This window comes from Ochlerotatus camptorhynchus, unplaced genomic scaffold (assembly GCF_037179485.1).
Source record: "Ochlerotatus camptorhynchus isolate MF236.1 unplaced genomic scaffold, CSIRO-AGI_Acam_v1.1 ptg000229l, whole genome shotgun sequence".
Classification (NCBI taxonomy): domain Eukaryota; kingdom Metazoa; phylum Arthropoda; class Insecta; order Diptera; family Culicidae; genus Ochlerotatus; species Ochlerotatus camptorhynchus.
The window spans coordinates 489,119-503,481 of record NW_027040719.1 but is presented as its reverse complement, the minus strand read 5'-3'; the positions used below and the strand labels follow the sequence as shown (position 1 = coordinate 503,481).

At 40.4% G+C, this 14,363-nt stretch overlaps 1 protein-coding gene across 2 annotated transcripts; it reads left to right on the top strand.

The window, feature by feature from the left end:
- Nucleotides 1-11,264: 11,264 nt before the first annotated feature.
- Nucleotides 11,265-13,765, top strand: mEFTs (elongation factor Ts, mitochondrial). Of its 2 annotated transcripts, XM_065225384.1 has the most exons (3): nucleotides 11,265-11,367; nucleotides 12,714-13,279; nucleotides 13,343-13,765. In XM_065225384.1, the coding sequence occupies exons 2-3, from the start codon at nucleotides 12,715-12,717 to the stop codon at nucleotides 13,699-13,701; spliced, it is 924 nt and encodes a 307-aa protein (XP_065081456.1). In that variant the 5' UTR covers nucleotides 11,265-11,367; nucleotide 12,714; the 3' UTR covers nucleotides 13,702-13,765. The 2 variants fall into 2 exon arrangements, with proteins under 2 accessions (XP_065081456.1, XP_065081457.1); XM_065225385.1 differs by lacking the exons at nucleotides 12,714-13,279; nucleotides 13,343-13,765 and adding an exon at nucleotides 11,561-12,621.
- Nucleotides 13,766-14,363: the final 598 nt, after the last annotated feature.

Below are 14,363 nucleotides of genomic sequence, written 5' to 3'. Positions count from 1 at the left end.
CGAGTATCCACCGGGATCGAAACAACAGAAGAAGAAAGTGTTTAAGTGCTTCGGTTGTAAAAAGGAAGGCCATAAGCTGGCCGAATTCCCATGTAAGAAAAAGGACAGTGAAAAAGTTAACATTGAGAAGAAAGCCAAAGCACATGTAGCGGAGCAAAAAGGCGTTTGCTTCGTCGGTGTGCGTGTCGAAAAGGAACGGGATATGAAGAGAGTGGATTGGTTTATCGATTCCGGATGTTCCGATCACTTAGTGAATGATGAATCCCTGTTCGATAGCTTGAAGCCACTTCAGAATCCAGTCGAGATAGCCGTAGCGAAATATGGGGAATCAATTACGGCCGTATATTCGGGAGCAGTGAAGCTAGTGTGCAACGTTAACGCAAATATATCATATTAACGATATGATCCATTCATGCCTTTTCCAAATATTGCAATGGCGACCCGCAAAATATTGCTTCACGCACCATCTAGCGTTGAAAAAGGTCAGCAACAATCATTCAATTACAATCGAGGGGTGCGAATATAGCACTTATTACAAAAGTAAGAGTTACATTATTTTCATTAATTACATTGTGTTTATTACTTTAAAATTTGTCTGACATGTCACTGTTGTCATTAAATAAAATAAAATGCTGAAATACATTCATTTGAAATATTAAACAAATTTTCCTTTGGTTTACCCCTCGTTATGATAAACAAATACATTGGTACACTTATAGAATTCCACAAATTTTTATTGGCGAATTTCCATGTAAAATTCCACATGATTTTCATGCGACCACACATAAACAGAATCCACATAGAAGCACATAATGAAATTTATGAGTCAAATGAATAGTATTTGTGGTTACACATGGCTTTTATGTGTACACATATTAAGTATGTGTCCGACACATAAATATTGTTTGTTGATCACATTGCAAAAATTCGTGTGTGGGACACATAAAAACAATCTTTGAAATTTTATCAGTGTAGTTTTTTTTGCCACAGAGGTGCTTTCATCGATAAAAATTCGGTTCGCCAGCTAAGCGAAAGAGTGGATCATATTGTTAATGTAATATATTTGGTTTAATGGTATTAATCTCCATATATCGAAATGCAAAACTTCCGTTCCGTAATTTCACTGAAGGTGCAGTGTGGCTTTGCGGTGCGGAAATTTTGAATTTTGATAGATAGATTATTAACACTAAACTATCTACTTTTTGATGCGTAACTAAAATTCAATTAGATTTAACGTAAGCATTCCATATTTAAAAGTAATGAAAAAGTACCAAATGCGCAATCCATCTAGGTAAATGAAAATCAACAGACGCGTTGCCCAGAGCTCTCGTCTTCGGTTTCATCGTCTGTGAAGACTTACTATAGTACACATACATATCCACATAGAAGTTCAATGTCATTGCCAATGTTCACCCGGAGAACCTAAACAATTCTGATAAGTCTAGCTGAGGGTGCTTAAATGCTTGATGGAACGTTGCTACGATATAGTCATGAAGTTTGTTTGTTTATTATTTATTTGTAACCATAATAATGTGCTTTGGCTGGCGGTTAGGTGGTGTTGAGTGAAGGAATGTTTCCTAGAGTCGGTTGCTACAACGAAATTTGTATGGCTTTGGTAAACAAAATGTTCCGATGGTGAAAATCAGGGGACATTCGGGTTAAATCAATGACTGGAAAAGTGAATCGCAAGCACTAATGGTCAAGTTTAATCAGTACTAAGATATTACCAAATACACTCACAACATTCGCAACGTGAACGATTTTCAACAGAATGTCCGCTAACTGTAACGAATTTCGGTTATAAGACACTATATTTTTTTAAATTCTTCATCAAAATGTCAGACAGTGTCAAATGCTCTTTAAATGCATTTGACAACTCAAGCGTAACTATTCAAATCGACGTATCTGATTTTGTAAACAATCACTTCAATCGACGATTTGTGGCAACTGCTAGCTCACTCACAGAAACTAACAACACCAGCTACTGTTTCAACTTATGATGCATTGGGAAAATGTACGTTTGTTGACAGTTTTAGCGGATATAGATCCCAATAAATATGTAAAGCGGCTGCTACATACATAGTCTTCCATTCTTATGTGTAAAACTTTGAAATATTGAGATTCTAAATGTTTTCTAGAGCTTGATTTCATAAGTGTAGCTTGCTAGTACTGCTCTAAAGCTATTACTGCTTTCAAATAAGTAGCAGTTGTAGTAGTTTTTTGCTTGTGTGAAAATATTACTGTGCTATTATTTTTTGCACATGGTGAGTGGTGCAAAATGCGCAATAATTTAATATATAATAAATAAAAAATGCAGGAGTTTTGTTAAAATTTGGCAAAGCCAACCTTTTACCGGTTAAGCGTCTCAAAATACTCAGTATGTGTAATTTACTTCATAAGTCTGGGATGCCAATATTGTGGTTAATTCATTTAACCCTAATTGTCCCAATTGTGGTTATAACTGAAAAATCTTCAAAATTGGTAAAAATACTAATGATTTGAATATGTACATTACCGTATCTACCTTGTCGATTTACATATAAACAAAAATTATGCGAGATTGTTAAGCTACAATACTACTTAAGTCTACTGAAACTTGCAATGCTTTTAGCATAAACTGCCAGAAATATAACTGTATGCCTTATCTCACATCTTACCCACGAATACTTTCCGTTTTTATTCACAATTGCCACTGCTGTATCACTTTTAAACATACAAATTCTTCCATTCACACAATTTTTCCCAAATCGTAACTCCACAAAGAATTAAAACGCACCTTATCCGTACTCTTCCGTTGACTAGAATGCGAAAAAATTACCTTACATCAACCCGGACCGACCGATCGATTCGGGGTAAATATTTTGAAACTATGACAATTTCGATCGTCGAAGGTTGCTAGGATCATGCATCTCGTATGGGCAACAGGTGTGTCGACCATGTGTTGATTTTCGTAAATTCAGCTGTTTTCTGTAGCAAACACGTGGACCGGTACTTTGACCCACATCATGGTCGCGGTAAATATCCTCAGGTGTTTCATTCATCAGGTGTCTACTAGGTCTAGATCATTTTCCACATGTTGATATTTTGAAATTGTTCCTAAGAAGGTTTTCTTTAGGTCAAACCTGTTGATATGTGGGGTGATTCAATTTGTTGATTTTGTATAAATATCCGCAGGTAGATTTGGATGAATATCAACAAGTGGCTGTATTGGCACTTGTTTGCAACTTAATGCACGCATGTCCAAGCAAATCAGTTCTGAACATTTTTAGGATGTTTCTCTTCACACTGTCTTTATTCTGGTTTAACTAGAAATGCTCAGAGGAACCCTAATAAAATTGTTAGGGTTATTTTGCTTAACGACGTGTTCGAGGGATCGTCCAAACGATTAGTTCTATCATGTGGGTTATGAGTGAGGGATGAGCGAAGATAATGTTTTGAGCCAAATGAACTGTCAAAATGTGTGTCAACCGAACGTTCGCTTTTGAGTGTTTTCCGAGGATTTATAATTCTTACTAGATCATATTTGAGAGAATTGTAATCAAATCGAAATTCAATCACCCGTTTTCGTGTGCTTCCTAATTCAACTAGTTTTTAGCATCTAACATTATTTATATTTTAACTCTATTGATTAATTTATTTTTCTCGGTTAATTAATGGCACCAAGAAATGTGTAATATGCGATGCATTCAATTATTATTTTGCACGTACATCGAATCGAAAAGAAAAGTCATGTAAATGCTAGCTTCTAGCAAGGGTTGCAAGATAATTGTGAAACCCTGCTGCCGAATTGTATTTTGTTTTATCCGCCCATCTCTCCCTCTGAAAATTTCAAATTTTGACCGCGGACTTGACATTTACCCCAATAGTTTCGAGTTGTGTTTATCTTTGATTGCCTTTTTCAACTTTCGTCAACTTTCGTGAACACAAGAACAACTTCACAGTCCCCATATATCCTTGATGAGATTTTAATTTACACTAGCTAATCACTGTAGTCAACCGATTCACCCATTGCTTGCTGCAGCTTACTCATTTTGAAAACATGACCGAAAAAAAATGCCATTGCCATAATTTCAGTTTTAATCGCTCTCAATTAATCCGTTGCGCATCACCGATGGTCAGTGAAAAATCCAGTCCAGACGGTCAGTTCCATTAAAACTGGATCGCATCGGCTGGGATAGGCGCAGTAGCGGACCATTGTCGAGAGCTTCGAGAGCGTTCGATCTAGGCTAGATTTGTTGCGAGGCTCTGTGCGTCTGAAAATGTGTGACTACCTTCCTACTATTTGCGAGCTGATATCCTCCTTTTTCTTCGGAAGTGAGTTTACTAAGTTTAAAATTGTATCAAAAAGCTGATGGCTTAATCGGATGTTCCTCGATGATTTTAGATACGGATAAAATAGATGAAGAGTACTACTACGATGATGCAGCGGTGACAACCTTTAAAACGGTATAGCGGTACGCCTGATCGGTAGGAAGTAGTGAACAATCTGGAAATCGTTTGAAATTTATTCTTTTATTTGTATTTGCGAAAAATGGGATCATGATGTGAGCTCAAATAAAAAATGAAAAACTAGTGGCTGGGGCAGAAATGTGTTACCAACGTTTTTGTGCACCATTGTTTGTGTATTTTATGTATTTGATTTGTTAGTAGACGATAGTAGGGTTCTATTTGGAGCCAAAGGTAATCGACCTGTTTACATCTAATTAATTAACATTACTCTTTAAAGTGTATCTTGAAAACAACAAAGATCAAAACTGCATGATTTCCATACAAATCGTACACATGTATCAATCAAAAATATTGATATATTCTTTGATTTCTAAATTTCCTTTTAATATTCTTTTAAATATTTACTTCATAGTTCATATATTTTAACAACTTTATATTTTTGAAATTTGATTATTGAGGCTGTTTTATTCAACTTTTTTTTATACTAAGCCAAATTTGCGTTAAGTTAATGACCTACCGCAGACATTCAAGCTGAGCCATGGGTAACATTTCATAACCGTAATTTTAAATGAGATATTACTCAACAAACAATTTGACCAAGAGCTGATTGAGCCTTTTTTTAGCTGGATAAGCATATTTTGGCCTGAACAAACTCATCCCAACAAACAACTTGTGCTGATTAAAGGCTGAATAAGCAATTTTTTAGTAGAAGAAGCATATTTTAGCTAGAATACTCTAGCGGAACTATCTACCTACCCTCTTCTAAGACCATTATCTAGCTAATAAATCATCACACTAAAGCTAGATGTTAGATAGCATTTCTAACCAACTCTGAAAATCCCAAACTTCGCGTATGAAGTAACATAAAAACACCTTGAATGTAACAACTCAAGGCGGGAGTAGCCGTCAACACTGCTGATGATGATACAGCAAGCAACAACCACCCTACTGCTTTCTCTCTGAGATGACCAAGTTGGTCATGGCGAGAGGAGCAACACAATAATTTGGTAATGAAGAATTGCATTATAACACACCATCGACTGGAAATGCTTTCGGTAGCGTGGGGCTTTGGTAGTGATGAAACGTTGCTAGAACTATTCCACAGTCGCAAACAGAGTATATGAGCCAAGGCGAGCGCACACTTTTTTTGCCTGGAGATTTGAAGATATACTTCAAATCTCCGCGTACATCGTACGGGTTAGGCAAAGAAGTGTGCGTTTGACTTTGTACTGTCGCATTAATGGCCCTTCGCTCATTTTCAACTTCTAATCAATTTTCAACGGAACTATCTTCTAAGACCATTCTCTAGCTAATAAATCATCACACTAAAGCTTCATGTTAGATAGAATTTCCAACCAACTCCGCATATTAAGCTGTTATTCTGCTTATAATGTTTATTGGGTTATTTAGCATTCAATGTTTGCAATTTATCTCTCCACGCTCGGTAATGGTATGGAATGTATAAATATATCATTCACTGTGCTTTTCGACACTAACTGTAAGAGGATCTCGCCTACGAAAGAGTTGGTTTTGAAAACCAGTATTTTGAATTAAAAGGCTCTCTAGCTGGGAAACTTGCGATCGCCAATGAAAGGGTTGAAAGACAACCAGCTAGTTCTGGTGCTCCACCTGCACACGTTCCTTCTGTTCGCCTTCCAGAACTTAAGATTCCTGAGTTCAGTGGAAACTATGATGAGTGGATGAATTTTCACGATCTTTTCACCATTACCATCCACACTAATTCGCAAATTTTGACAGTACAGAAATTCCAGTATTTGAAAACTGTACTAAAAGGAGATGTCTTGCTACTTGTTCAGTCTTTAGCAGTCTCAGCGGCCAACTACGTAATCGCGTGGGATTTGCTGAAGAAACGTTTTGACAACAGGAATCTGCTAATAAAGCAACACTTTTCGGCTTTGCTGTTCGCTTCTTCGGTGCGTAACGAATCATCGTCGGCGCTGTCAAATCTGGCAGACGAATTCGATAAGCACATTTGCGTGCTGAATAAATTGGAGAAATCCAGAGATCACTGGAATTCCTTCCTTGTTGAGTTGTTAAGCAGCAAGCTCGATCCAGTTACGCACAAGGAGTGAGAAAACCAACTCGACGATGATATGCGGCCAACATATCAAGAGCAAATTTTCATTATGTCGTAAGTAACATTCGCACCGATCCGAGAAAAATAAAGTTTTGTTTTGATAACCGAAAAGTTATTCCTATTTCCAATTAAACACATATAATCTCATAGTGATTGCAATGTTTAACATATTTAGCCGGGTTTTAATCATACAAATGCAAATCGCTAGCTTTCATGCTAAAAAATACTGGTTTTTGAGTCAAAAGTTATTATACGTCGTTTGGTGGCCCCTATTGTTACTTAAGTCAAAGTGTATTTACCAGGATATTCTGGAGAATTATCAATTACGTCTCCTTACGTGCAGCCCATTCATCATTTTAGGACTACCGAAATCATCTTAGCAACAAACAGTTCGATTTATTCGCTTTAATAATGAGAAAGCGAAACGACGAACGTACACTTTTCACGGGTTTCTCAGCGCTGTTACTTAAGGCAAACGGCATCTCCATAGAAATCGGGTGACTTAAGTAACATCGAAAACTATTTTGATCGGAAGGTGATTACGTCAAAAAGCAATTTGACTGGTACATAAATTTTAAAATGGGATGTGATCCTATATTCGGACAGTATATAGTGTAATAGCAGGAGCATCGATTGACACTGATAGCTCGACTTTGTTTACCTTTGTTACATTCGACGTAATGAAAATTTGCTCTTGATATAATGAATTGGTTGCTTTCATTCAAAAGCGCTCTCACATACTCCAATCTATTGCGCTCTCCCAATCTAGAATGCTCAAGCTGCCCCAAGTACAGACAGTCACAACAAGACTGTAGTATAGTCGCTATATAGTCTGGCGGATAGAATCTCGGGAACCAATTGAGCTGTCATATAGCGGAACCAATCGAGCAAATCACGACCAACAACAGAAAAGTGCACATCAGCTTTGGCGAACCAAATTTCGTAACCCGTTTTCTCGTGACTCAAGGCTCGCCTACACAAACTAACACTATCTTTTGGTTGTGGAAAGTTTCCTCTATCCAATGATGCTGGTAATTTACCTTCCATTGGCGAGGAAATAATAATCAACGTTTTGTTTATAAAAGTTGATAGTACCTTTTCAATTGTTGGTCTACAATATATTGAATTGGTTCCGCTTTTTGATAGACCGAAATTCTATCCGCCAGACTATGAATATAGCGACTATAGACTGTAGCAGCTCAGGTCGGCCAATGTCAGCACTCCTCACAATCGGTTACGGTCGTCGAATCGCCGTCGTCGGTTTCGTGCATTGCCGATCATTGTCACGTGGTCCCTCGGGTTACGGGACCAGCCCCGTCGTCGTCTAATGAGCTTGTAAATCGTTCAATTTCGTTCAGTCCGTCGCCGGTTCCGCAGTCCATACCGTCAAGCTCCACTCATAGCTCCTCACAAGTGACGAACTGTCAAACCGTCGCTTCTGGCCAGTCTCTTGTATCGAAAGCATGCATGTCGTCTGTATTCATGCTTACTGCCTACGTGAAAGTCATGCACTCTGACGGCAGCTACATTCTCGCCCGAGCTTTGTTAGACTGTGCATCCGAAGCCAATTTTCTTACGGAATCTCTCGCACAACGGCTGTGTTCCAAACGCACACCAGCAAATCGACAGTGAGCATGCATAAGGGCCTATACGCGATGATCGATTCTCTTCATCGATTTTCTCTTTTGTTAATAACTCGCTAGATTTAACGTTTCTCGGTACGTTTGCTATTGCTTTTGATAGCTAATACAACCTGTTACAACTCTGCATTGAACAAATTCTAGAAAATTGTTTCGCTTAGCTGTAGCAATGCAAAGAGAAATTCGATGAAGAGAATCGATCATCGCGTATACGCCCTTATGAATGCTCACTGTCGAAATATCGATGTTTCTCAGTGAAACTGACAGCTTGAAATCTAGAGTGTGTGAGTGATCTGGTGTTCATGGTGCTGAATGTAAACATAAACAAAGCATAAATTCACATGAGAATAAAATGTCATCGGATATAGGCGGATGAGGCCAAAGTAGTTGTAGGAACTAAATTGGAGTTCCATTGAACTAGTCTTTGAATTATCATGTAATTTGATATGTTGCATGATGGGTTTGATCCTAATCAGATGTTGGCTTCTTCCGTCGGGACACCCGGAATATGTCCGGATGTGGCCACTTTGGTTCTTGGAACTAGATTTGAGTTCCATTGAACTAGTCTTTGAATTCTAATGTTACTTGATCTGTCACATGATGGGATTGACTTAGCTTGTAAGATATTTTTGTTAGGTTACCATATATTTAATAAAAAAAAGCAATAATGTTAGTTATAAGATTATGATATATATAGTTTTTTGATGAAGTCATGTTTATGCTTCAACTGTTTTTATTTTTAGTAAATTAAAACCCATTGAAAAAAAAATGGTGGTGAGAAGCAAAGGACCGCGCTGGGGTGGATGGGGTAGGACAAATGGCGGACAAAATGGCTGAAACGATCAGTTTTTTGACAGGTATCGTTTTCGCCTCACGCCCTTAAATGTGGCAAATATGCGCGCCGGCGCCGTGGGGGCGCGCAAAGAGAGACTAAATAGTGACGCGGGGGCGCTCCGCCCAAGTCCGCCCACTCCACAGGGCGGTCTGTGGGCGCGCAGCTGGCGACTCGCCGCGACAGTGAGCATGCATTAGGGCGTATACGCGATGATCGATTTTCTCTTTGCATAGCTACAGCTAAGCGAAACAATTTTCTAGAATTTGTTCAATGCATAGTTGTAACAGGTTGTATTGGCTATCAAAAGCAACAACAAACGCACAGAGAAACCTTAATTCTAGTGAATTATAGCCAATTCAGAGAAAAATTAGCATTTGGAGTCAGATTATCAGCTTTAATAGCATGTTATGTCTGTCAGTTGCGACGAATTATTTTCCCTGAAATGGCAATATTAACAAAAGAGAAAATCGACGAAGATAACCGATCATCGCGTTTACGCCATTATGCATGCCCACTGTCGAACTCTTCTTTAAGTCGAGATTACAATGTCTTCCCCTTCGGGGTGTTATGTAAAAAGTTGACCCAGCAGTTGTATTAAATATTTTTTTTTTTTCAGAAAACGGTCCTTATTTCATTAAAATCAACATTTTTTTTCGCGCACGCAATAAATCACCAGAACTTTTTACTAGCTGCTATTACTAGCGAAATCTGTTGCAAAAATTATTGCGCATTTTGTACCAAATTAGACTCCTGTGCAAAAAATAAATGCACAGTAATATCAACAATCAGTACGAAACTAACGGTTTTAAATTGGCTCACTACTTGACTAGCCTATTGGTCCCAAGCAAATCGATTAACGTACCCCATTCTAGTCAAAATTCTAGTCCTACACTATGTTTGTTTTGATTCGCTATGAAAGTTTGAAGATAAAATGAGGGGTTTGTGGATTTTCCTATGTTTCGAGGGGTGCGGGATTAGCTTGGGACCGCAGATAGTACCAGAGCTGAGCCAAAAAGTTGAGCTCGTTTCTTCGGGACCTTCTGGTCTTAGAGTTACCTCTATGATATTACTATAGAGATAACTCTAAGACTAGAGGGTCCCGAAATAACGTGCTCAACTTTTTGGCTCAGCTCTGGTACCATAGAGGTAACTCTAAGACCACTGGGTCCCGAAGAAAATCATTATTATTTTTGGCTCACTCAGTACCAGAACAACGGTCCCAAGCAGTCCCAAGCTATTTCACTCACCCCTGCATGTTCTGCATGAATCCACACACCCCTGATGTTATCTGTCAAACTTTCATAGCGAATCAAAACAAACATAGTATAGTAATAGAATTTCAACTAGAATAGGGTACGTCAATCGTTTGCTTGGGACCAATAGGCTACTAAAGTGATGAGCCAATTTAAAATCGTTAGTTTCGTATTGATTGTTGCTGGTACTCTCTTATGGTATGAGAGGTATGAAATCCGCAATGGACGAGTGCACCGATGAATTTGAGTTCACTCACTCGAGAAAAAGTGACACAAGCAGCGGGCAATGTTAACTAATCATGAACACTAATTCACAGACAAACAGACATAACACATTGAATATTTCTCACTGTAAAACATCGTCGCAAAAACATTACCGCCATCTGTTGAGTACACTGTGGTGGGTAGTACGCTGAACAGATGGTGGTAGTGTGTAAACGTCAAACGCAAGGGAATTGACTATGCGCGCCACAGGTGGCGGTACTACCAACTACGATACTTTTAAATTGACCGTTAAATGCTTGTTCGATGAACAACTTGCGAGTGTTATGTCTGTTTGTCTGTGACTAAATGTTCATTATTCTTTATTCATGAACATTTAAGGCCCACGCACATTAGATCCGGATCGGACGCGTTGCGGCAAAGTGACAGCTAAATCTATTGTCTAACTGTCAAATTTACGTCAACGCAACGCAAACGCATCTAATGTGGGTGGTTCTTTAGTGTTCAAGATTAGTAATCATTGCCTGCAGCTTGTGTCACTTTTTCTCGAGTGAGGGAACTCAAATCCATCGGTGCACTCGTCCATAACCACTGTATTTTTTTTTCGGGAAGGAAAGGGTTAAATTTTTGCACCGTGTGATTTTGTTTTCCGTGTATTAACCTGCTGGCATGCCGTCTTACATCTCGTGTAGAGAACTGTCGATAAAGTGGAAGCGAGTAGGATTCTGCAAGTTTTACCAGTGACAGGTCTCTGTCTAACCTTCCGAAAAATAAAAAGTGTGTGAGGTGTTGATAAATTTCCATCCGGAAAATTGAATTTTCCCCAGCAAATTGCCACTGAAAAAGCAGGAAACAACCACAAAGCACAGCGTAAGTATCTGCTCCTCTTTCGCAGGAAGTTTTTCGTTCGTTTCCTTTGCGAATAGTCGTGCAAAGTTTGCTCACCGCAATCCTATGATGTAACTCCGGCACAAAACGGGAAACACGAACAGCAACAGCATCAACAACAGTAGTTACTCCTCTCCGGGTCACACACGAACTAATTCCGGTCCGCCTGTTTCAGATTTGCCACCTGGCGGCGACGCAATAGAAATGGACGACAGCACCAATCCGATTGTGCTGGTCCTGTCGGCCGATTCGACAGTCGAACCGGAGTCGTTGATAGCGAAAGTGCGAAAGATTCCGACCGACGAATGCCAACAGCAGCTGGCAGACGGCCGGACCGGGTACCGATATCACATCCGAACCAAGTACTACGAAACGGATGTGGTCTTCTGTCCGTGGAAAAGTGCGGACGGGTTGAGTGAGGTGCCGGAGGCAATTCTGAAACAGATGGAAGGAATTTTGATTTACTTCGATGCGAAGGATCGGGATTTTTTGAAGCGACTACCGGAGTACGCCGGGTTCGTGACGAATGCGGACATAGAGTTCGGGATATTGCTGTGCTCGGAGCTGCTGGAGGAGTGCGAGAAGGGGATAACCTACAAGGAGGCGAAGAAGTTTTGCAATGTGCTGGACGTGATTGAGCTGGAACCGAGTGGAGAAACGGAGGAAGGGGAAGCGGCCGGGGTGGACGAGCTGGTGCAAGCGATGCATAATTTCATTTGGTCCAATGTAAATATGAGCAGGAAAGGCGGCACCGCTGAAGGAGGTGGCGGTGATGGGGATGGTGGCAGCAGTGTGGAGCAACCGCCGGCCGTGGACGAGCTGAGGATCGAGGAAGAGTTGATGGGATTCGAAAAATTGTTGACGCAGGTCATGCAGTTCCGTCCCAATACCGGCTCGTGGACCAGGAATGAGCGGTTGGCTTATGCGCAGGAGTTTGCCGAGATCTTCGACGAGTTGATAGGAGACGAGGATTGAGATGGGGAATGAACAAGGGGGGAAGGAAGTCGATGGTTTTGTTGATCTTGGCCGCGTGATTCCGAAGATCATTCCAAGTTTGGATGCAGCGTCAAGGACCGTATTCGATCTTATTTATTTGGATATGAGTAATGACTATTAAGAAATAGAACTGCGTATTAATGGCATATTAGTTTATTATATTTGTCACGTTGATTTTAGAATCTACTATTGTAACTCATATTTTATAACGATGATTAAAGATTTAAGGTTGAGAACTAATTGAGCATTTTTTTTTCTTCAAATTATGCGTTAAACTAGTAGCTCTGATAAATTACAAGTGTGTGGCATAACTTTTTTTTTGCATTTCTCAGCATGCTTTTCAGTCGCCTCACACGCTTCGTTGGCCATGGAACCGGTATCCGACTGTACGCCACTGCGGAAAAGAGTGCCCTGGCCGCACTACGAAAGAAGACCGGTTACACATTCGCCAACTGCAAGAAAGCCCTCGAGATGCACAATAACGATCTGGCCAAGGCAGAACAGTGGCTGAAGGAGCAGGCTCAAGCTTTGGGATGGTCCAAAGCAACGAAGCTCGAGGGTCGCAACACTAGTCAGGGTTTGGTTGGTATTCTGGTGAGGAACAACATCGGTGCCATGGTGGAAGTCAACTGTGAAACGGACTTCGTTGCCAGGAATCAGAGTTTCCAGAAGTTTGTCCAGACCGCTTCGGCAGCATGCGTGCGATACATGGATCAGGTGGAAGGCGATACCAATCTGACCAAAGTGGGTTTGAACAGTGAAGCACTGAAGCAGATCAAGCTGGATGATGGAAAATCGCTCGGAGACCACCTGGCGCTGATGATTGGAACCGTTGGCGAGAATGCTTCCCTTAACAGAGCCATCTGCTACAAAGTCCCGGAGAGCATCAATTTGACTGGTGAGTTTCAACAAAGATGCTCAAGGAGTGTAAATTAAAATTAATTTCTTGCGTTTTTTCCAGCATACGTCCATCCATCACCGAGCGGAGACGTCCCATCGGATATTCCACAATATGGCAAATATGGCAGCATCCTTGCATTTAAAAACACCAATCCGGACTCCAATGGAGAAGTGGCGAAGAAGATCTGCCAGCACGTGGTGGGAATGAAACCGGCCCGAATTGGAGACAAAATCCGAGACGAACCGGCCAAGGACAAGGACGATGAAACCTGCTTGATCTATCAGGAGTACCTGGCCGATCCGAGCTACACGGTGGCAGAAGTGCTGGAAGCTAACCACGTGGAGGTAGTCGATTTTCAACGGTTCGAATGCGGCGAGAAGGTCAAAACGGAAGACGAGAATGTTAGGGCAGTGAATTGAGCCGTTTGTTCGTCGTAAGTTGCTTTTCATTAATTCCAAAAAAATATTCTAATTCTGTACGCTAGTTGCCCGCTCCGTTGAAATAATGATGGTTCTCTTTGAGCGAGGAATTCAATCTTCTTTTGAAAAAGCTTTGAAGAATTCCTGGTTTTCCTATTTTGGTTCAAGGAGGGCTTCCAGTAGCACTACTGTGACGGTGTTCAGAATCGTTACCACGAAGATCATCTCCGTAATAACGAACTTGATTTTGGGATATTCGGCGCGGTTTCTAAAATACTGAAAGGCACATCAGCACAATGTTCAAAGATCAAGCAAATGAAAAAAAAAATCTCACATGAACGAAAATGTACATCATCATGATGACCATCTGGAGGATGAAGGAAAGTGAAATGAATCCCAGAAGCAGGTAAACCAATAGCGGATACGTTTCCTTGTCCGCTCGCAGTACTAAACGAAGCTGGATCAGCGTGGTGGCGAGCAGACCGGAATCGATGCTGAGTTTGGCTAAATATTTGTGATTTTTTCTGCAGAGTCGAGGATCGGCAACTGAAACTGTTTCGGGCTGGTGCTCTGCTGACATTTTGAGGTCCAAACAAGTTGTTTTCAAACAGAGCAACTGACGGTTTCAGAATTTCCGAAAGCATGCTTTGATTTTATGCTCT